Raw genomic sequence first — 8,331 nt, 5'->3', positions numbered from 1 at the left:
TCGGTGTATGGGGCAGTGCTGAGTGTAAGACCAGCTCGGTGTATGGGGCAGTGCTGAGTGTAAGACCAGCTCGGTATGTGGGGTAGTGCTGAGTGTAAGCATAATGATAGTAACTGACAGGGATAAATGGAACATTTGCATGACCCAGTAAGGATGCTCTCTGCAATTAGAATTATTAAGAAATATACTAATTATTTAGGCATCAAGTCAGACTATTTTTTTAAAAAAACCTGTTGCTGAGTTTTCAAGGTAAAATATAGCCAGTCTTTCTGTGTTCATTTATTCTCTTTCATTAATGTTGGTAATTGGTCACTTTCTCACGCCCCTCTTTTAAAATTCACCCACAGGGACATGGCCATTTATTAGTCATCTATCATTGGGTTATGTTCCCCAGTTAAGTGTCAACCATATTGCTGTGGGCCTGGAGTCACATGTAGGCCAGACTGGGCAAGGATGTTAGTGAACCTGGTGGGTTTTCTCAAGCCTTGGGAAATCCAGCATCTGAAGGAAAGTGAAGAGAGCTTTGTGGAAAAGTTCATTGTTTTCCCAGGCCCCCTGCTTATCAAAGTCATTCCCATAAATCACCCCTCTCCATTGGGATCACATATTCTCTCTCACAATTCAAGGATCGAGTTCCACACCCCCCACCCTCCCCACTGGAAAATATGCGCATAATTTAGCAGCAGCATGCAATGTACCTTCAGCAGTGACCTCCTTCAAATTTTTGTTTTATTTATTCATGAAACGGTGACCTCATTGACAGAGCCACCATTTATTACCCATTCCTAAATCCCCTTGAGAACGTAATGGTGAGCTGGCCTCTTAAATCACTGGAGACCACTTGGTGTAGGTAATACCAATGGGGAGAGATGTCCAGGATTTTGACCCAGTGACACTGAAGGAACATCAATATATTCCCAAGTCAGGATGGTGAGTGACTTACTGAGAAACTTGCAGGTGGTGGTGTTCCCATGTATCTACTGCCCTTGTCCTTCTAGATTGCAGTGATCACAGGTTTGACAGGTTCTGACTTAGGAATCCATGGTGAATTTCTGCAGTGCACCAATTTGATGGTACACACCGGTGCTACTGTGCAATGGTGGTTGAGGGAGTGGGTGCTTGTGAATGTGGTGATAATCAGACGAGCTACTTTTTCTGGATGGTGTCAGGCTTCTTGAGTGTTGTTGGAGCTGCACACATCCAGGCCAATGGGGAATATTCCATCACACATCTGACTTGTGCCTTGTAGATGGTGGACAGGCTTTGGGGTCTCAAGACGAGTCCAGAACATTACCTCGGTCTCTGAATTACTAGTCTAGATAATACCACTATGCCATCACCTTCCTTTATGGAGGACAGATCACTGAAAGTATTTAAGGAGGAGCTAGATGGATTTTTGAAGTATCAAGAAGTTAAAGGCACAAAAGAGGAATTAAGGCCAGGACAGATCAGCCATGACCTAAGAGAATGGTGGGACAGGCCTGAGAGGCTGAATGGCCCACTTCTGTTCCTGTTTCTCCTGTTCTTATCGAATGCAGCAGTCACCATTGTGAATCATATATGGGAAGCTCAGTACCCAACATTGCAGTGATAGCTGGAGCAGGGACATAGAAAGATTCTTGATCAGTCAGGGAATCCAGGCTTACAGGAAAAAGGCAGAAAAGTGGACATGAGGATTGTTCGATCAGCCATGATCATGTTAATGGCGAAACAGGCTCTAGAGGCAAAAAGGGGCCTACTCCTGTCCCCATTTCTTATGGTCTTACAGTGCTTGAGGATAGTTTGCCAACCATTCAGTGTAAGTTTCTGCAGGTGACAGGCTTTGTCCAGCTGACCTGCTGTAAGCAAAGACGGTTGTTCTGTGTAATTGATAAATTGGGATTTGGGGCCAGCTGATCTCTCCGGAATGCTCTCTTTCAGTGAACAAAGAGGGCTGCCTAAACATTTCTGAGGTATGGAAATGTGTCACACCATGAACACCATGCAGAAAAGTAGTGTAACCATAATTTAAGAAAAACATCAGAAGCTATTTAAGAGCTCCCACAAAGCTTTTCTTATATTCAAAGCAACCAAAGCAAATCTATCAATGGTCCTGGTGAGTTATGAGTGGTGCTTATTTCAATAATTTTGTATCAAATCTGATGCGCATGAATGAAGTGGATGCAAGTACTTGTGATAGTGTAAGCTTCAGGACTTTAATAACTGTTCATAGATTGAACAAATCAGCAATAAGTCTGTCTGGAATAAACTGTTAAGGGACAAGGACAACTTGTTATACAGAGATTAAAAGCAATTAGCCATGTCTGGGAGAAGAAGTCGTCAAAATTACATAAAGAAAACTGTTCAACAACTTTCTGAAGAAGGGTCATTGGACCTCAAATGTTGACTCTGATTTCTCTCCACAAATGCTGCCAGACCTGCTGAGATTTTCCAGAAATTTGTGTTTTTATTTTAGATTTCCAACATCCGCAATTTCTTGTTTTTTATCTGTTTTAACAACAGCTTGTTAACTGGCTGCCTTATACCACAAGGACAAATGATTGCCCTGCAGAAGAATTTAAGGAGTTAACGACAGGACAGGCTGCATTTTAAACAGACTTCTAACACCAAATGTGACTAGAAACAGGAAGCTACTTCTGATAAGAAAGCAAGATGCAGACTTGACAGCTTCAGAGGTGTACTAAATATTTTTGATGAAAGAATCTGAAGGATCATCAATAATTACACACCACAAACTTGAAAGAGAGAAAACTGTATAAGATTTTCACTTCCAATTCACTGTATATTACTTCCCAGCATACATGGCTGGAGATTCGGCCCTTTAATGTGTAAAATTGTAAGATGATGCATAGTGGAACATGAATATTGATGTGTTTGCACTCAACAGATGGGCATCCATTGAAAAATGTGGAAACGACAGATTGGGTGTGCTAATTGGCCGTTTGCTGAGAATCTCATTATGGGAAGAGGTGACTTGAAAGAATGTTTAATTAATTTTTTTTAAATGTTCAAATGACAAAGATCATGCAGTATAGCTGTTTATCAAATTAAACTGTGACCACAATACTTCATTGAAGATGTGACTGGAATGAGGGGACTTTGTTACCTAATTTATGATTACCATCAAAAGCAAATTTATTTTTAAAAATTGATTGAATGTCTTTTTAATGAAGGACTGAAAGCTTTAAATCTATTTATTGAGACATCAGTGATTCAACAATATATGAAATGCTATGCTTGTAGTTCTGGTGGAATTGTGAGATTATCTATGGTTGGACAATTTCAGTTGTAATATTGTTTCAATTTAGAGCACTTCTGCATAGATTCAGACTGAAGCAAGAAAATGTTTTTAAATGTTTCCTTTTAGTAGTTTTACTTGTATAATTTGCCTCATTGCAGAAGCTTAAGTGAGTTGAGGAGAAGGTACAGACTGAAGAAAACTAACAGTTGATCTTTTGTAGTACAGAACTTGAATATTGCTGAAAAATATACATTTTGTCAAAGCTTTTCGTCTTACACTCATTAGGACATTTGCAAGAAATGCCAAGTTAGTGGGAACAACATTTGTATATTGCATGAGAAGACCATGTTGATTTGTTGACAAGTGGACTGTGCTTGCTGGAGATACTGCCAGAGGGATGATGACTGACAGTTAATTGCCAAGCTTTATTTAAATTCAAATCTGGGCAGGTTGATGCTAATTTGTTTAATGAACCAGAGAATGGTTGTCACCTATTTTGCTCAGTTGAAGCAGGCACAGTGTGTATGCATGTTTTCTCTGTCTGCAAAGAATTGGGTCTCTTGTTTTAATATATGTAACCTTCAGCACACACAAGTACACCATGCTGTGAACCAACTTTCAGACTTAAACTGGTTGTCAGCATAATTCTTAGTACAGTTGTGATTAGTGAGCAAATGTTGTGTAATTATAGAATCACATCTAACGAGGGACATTGTTTTGAGTTTTGCAAGGTGCTCATTAAGTATGGTCATTACCTTTCCTGTTGGGGACTGTTGAAGGAACAATGCTATTTGATATGCTGTGCTGGCCTTTGCAACATATGGCCTACCTACCAGCATGGACATTTCTATATCACCTTACTCATTTGTGTGGTAGGCAGATGTCTTTTTGAGTTGATGGTAGCATCCTGTTAGTGTTAAGTACTACTTCTGTTGCTACAGCATATTCCTTTGACTATTCACGATAGGCAAGGTGGCATAGGGCAGTTGGCCTTTGACCAGCATTTGACATGTAACCATGTTCATTCTACATGCATTGCAAATAGACGAAGGAAAGTTTGCAAATGAAGTGTAGCTGCAGTTTCCAAATGCATGCTTCATGTTTAAGTCCTTCAGTGTCCTGGTGTTCAGCAGATGTGGATCCAGGACTTTTACCTCTCAAATTATTGCTGATTCTGCCACTGTGGACCTTGCTGTAACCATTTTACAGTTGTATTGAACTTCCAGGGAAATTTAAGTGATGCCAGGAATGCAACTCGTGGTGAACACGAGCTGTATTGAGCTTCAGCTAGTTGCCAGGTAATCCCACCTCTGAGCCTTTTGATCTCCTTTCACCTTGCTCTGCCCCAGCAGCTCATTTTCACCCATTGCCGTCTGACCTCCATGTGGAGATTGCCATGTTGTACTTTGCCTCCAATTATCCTTGCTGCTGTCTGAATTCCAGCATCACACCTTAATCATGCCCATCGTACTCCTCTACACAACTCCTTTAGAGGCCACAGTGGCAGTCACTGCCAAACCTCCCCCTCACATTAACATAGGCAACAATGCCCTCTGATGCTGTTCTGCATAATCCCCGTACACCTTGAATTTTCTCCCTGTCACTGTACTTGCCCTCACCACCATAAATGCCTCTGCTACCACCCCAGACTTGACTTACCCACCCCTTTCGACAGTGACCCCTTGTCTGCCCCTATGCTACCCCATGCCCTTTTGATCAATCAATGGACAGAGGCCAGGACTGACCACTGCCTTTACAGCTCTCTGACTGATAATACCTGACTCTGCTCACTGCTGCTGATGCTGATCCTACAGATCATTGGCAGCCTTGGATTCCAATTGGACAGATTTCCTGACCATGAGCACCCCATGCTGATGACTGACTGAAAGCAGCCAAGGCCCTGATTCTGTGTGCACTGTGCCTCTAACAGACGGTATTGAACCCCCAACTGACTGTAGGCCCCCCACTGCTTGACTGGACTGAAGACTGGCCCCTGCCCACTTTCCAACATGGCCATTTTGTTGAAGAAACATGCGGTGTATCTGCCGCACAGGCACCTGGCACTTGCTGTAGGTGTTAGATTGATGTCTCGGTAGCCATACAACAATAATGTTGCCCTCTCCAGACAGACCCCTGCTGACAACCAGCCTACTTGTTTCTGCATGAAAGAGCATACAGTAGGACAGATAGCCAAAAGCTCAAGATAAAGTGCCAACACACTAACAGGCATGACAAGGCAATGCAAGGCATGGATACATTGAGCATGCAGATAGGCACTAGGTGAGCGAGCAGTAAGACAGAAAGCAAGCTACCCTCAGCTGCAGTCTGGTCCACACTGTGAGGTGGCTGCCTGTCCCTGCACACAGTGTTCCTGCTACAACCTTTCTATGCTTGTGGCAGGTGTGAGTGGTTGGTGAGGTGCTGTGATGGTTGGTAAATGTCAGGATGTTAATACATGTAGATGAAGGGTGCATGGGACACATGGCCATTGCTCATGGCCTGAGATGCTGTTTGGTGCTGACCAACATGGAGGCTCCTTGCAGCCAGCATTGAGCTGAAGGCACCAGGCACCTGCTCTGACTTCGACATCAGGAGCTGTCAAAGTTCAGCGTGGTTGGTAAAGCAAGAAGGTGAATATTAATTAGGTCAGTTGTGGCAGTAGTAAGGCTTTTAGCAAATAGTAATTCCCCATAATTGGCAATTTGTTGCATTCTAGCTCACCATTTGGCAAATGCATGAAAGATGCAGCGAGTTGCTCCTGACATCCAGATGGGCTCGTTAGACTTATTGCCTGACACGACCACAGATTTTGCCATAACCCACGTTGCTCAGAACCCTATAAGGTACTGCCCACAGTATCCAATATTGGATGTGATTTTACAATTGGACAGCATTTGCTAAATAATCTTGATTGTTCTAACAGCCTCACGCTGTGACTCACTTGCACATTGGAAGCTACGTATTTTAAAATAGCTCCCTGTTCTTTGCAGATAGAAAGACCATGTAGACAACAATTCTCTCATTAGGACACTGTTCTGATGAATTAACCAATCAGAGTCAATCTGCAGATTTAAATTATAAACAAAACCTGCAAGTTAACTGCCAGTCATCATCCAACTGGTACATTCTCTGTGACCTTGCCTCTACCAATTAGAGTCCACTTATTAATCAATCAGCATACCCTAAAATTACAATTTAAAGATGCTGTTTCACTTTGTACTGGAATTCTTGTGATTTGTCCTGATGAGTGCAAGTTGAAGTGTTTTGACAAAATGTGCCTTTTTTCACCAATACTCAAGTTGATCTTCTCTTGTTTCATATTTCCGTTAACCTTGAATTTATTACAAAAGACATAAACTATAAATACTTCTGCTGGTCATTTGGAATTTATCTACCATCTTATAGCCAATGCATTATTTTAATTAATTTGTGGGATGTGATTGTTAATGGCAAGGCAACCATTTGTTGCCTACCTCCATTTGTCCTTGAGAAACTTAAATTGGATAATGCACCCAAAGGATATAATTTCTACACCTCAGGAACATGTTCATAAACATTTGTAGGACTGTGCTGCTTGCTGTCAATTTCTGAAATTTTATGGCTAATGTTTGTAGCATAACACGTATAATTCTTCTGGCCTGTGCATGTATCTAGTTTCATGCTGATGCTGTGGAATCGTCTGAGTTGTTTCTATTTTTATAGCAATCTTCAGTGCTTCCTTTAGTAAATGAAAGCTATTTCACTTTGCAGGACAATCAGTAAATGAAATAAATGAGTCTAGTATCTAATATCTTTTCCTGCAATTGCTGGGAAATTAGTCCTTTTGACATGTTAAAAAAAAAACCATTGGGATACGATCTTCCACCTCAGAATAGCAGATTAGTATATATGTCAAACCGGGATTTAGATTAATTTTGGTAGCTGTAACCCAAATAACTAATATAAATTCTGATTACTTCCCATGAAATCTCCAAATATACAGAGTATGGTGCATAGTGACACTGATTTGTTTTAATTACAGGTTGGAGAACACTGTTATTACCATGGCAAAATCCAAGGAAATCCAAAATCTTCTGTGGCCCTTTCAACATGTTATGGACTACAGTAAGTGGCATACCATTTAGAAATATCACATTTAATGCTTTTTTAAATTGCTTGGCTCTAATTTCATTCTGGAATCTGTAGAAAATATAACAGGGAATCCGTCAGGTTTTGGGATCTGTGGGAGTACCATTTATAAAATGTGTTGCATATATTGGTACGGAGGCTCAGTGCTTACCACTGCTGCCTCACAGCACTAGGCACCCAGGTTCAATTCCACCCTCGGGCAGCTGTCTGTATGGAGTTTGCACATTTTTCCTGTGTCTGCGTGGGTTTCCTCCAGGTGCTTCAGTTTCCTCCCACAAAGCAAAGATGTGCAGGCTTGGTGGATTGCCATTGCAAATTGCCTATAGTGTCCAGGGATGTGCAGGCTAGGTGGATGAGCCATGGGAAATGCAGGGTTACAGGGATAGGGTATGGTGGGATGAGTCTGGGTGAGATGCTGTTTGGAGTGTTGGTGTGGACTTGATAGGCCAAACGGCCAGCTTCCACACTGTAGGGATTCTATATCAAGATTTTACTCATCGGACACAGTGCACATGAGGGATGGGGAGTGGTTCTGGTTCTTGAATTCTACTGTGTTGAACTCAGAGGCTGTTAAAGTTATTTGGTTTTATCCTTGCTTCTATTTTCCTTAAGTATTTAGATGGATGTGGGAGATAACTTTGATGCTACTCAACTTACATAGATATCCTGGAGGAGGGAGTGGATATTTCTTGGGAAAAATAGTCTAGTATAGTTACTTTCTAACTCAGAGGAAATTTTTCTGAATGAAGCAAGCGTATGAAAATTTCAAGTAAATCATATGAATTTAGTTCCCTGTTTTTAAGGCACATTCATGTTATTTAGCATTAAGTCCATTGTAGGAATGGATAATCATTTCAAAACCATTTCAGTTGTTTTTGCTTGCCCATGTTGAAATGCTGAGAGATCTGTGAACGTTTTGGAGGCACAATTCTAATCACTCTGTTTTAAGAAAAATTACTTTA

General features: G+C 41.3%; 1 protein-coding gene across 1 annotated transcript in view; it reads left to right on the top strand.

Annotated features, from left to right (window-relative positions):
• LOC109928491 (disintegrin and metalloproteinase domain-containing protein 22) overlaps window positions 1–8,331 on the top strand; it is a 320,108-nt gene that overhangs the window by 90,952 nt on the left and 220,825 nt on the right. The window contains exon 5 of the mRNA XM_048607855.1: window positions 7,263–7,345. Within this exon, the coding sequence (XP_048463812.1) occupies window positions 7,263–7,345 (83 nt within the window). The remainder of the gene's footprint in view (window positions 1–7,262; window positions 7,346–8,331) is intronic.

The sequence above is a fragment of the Rhincodon typus genome, chromosome 2 (genome assembly GCF_021869965.1).
Source record: "Rhincodon typus isolate 14 chromosome 2, sRhiTyp1.1, whole genome shotgun sequence".
Lineage (NCBI taxonomy): Eukaryota > Metazoa > Chordata > Chondrichthyes > Orectolobiformes > Rhincodontidae > Rhincodon > Rhincodon typus.
This window is presented reverse-complemented; position numbering and strand designations above follow the sequence as displayed.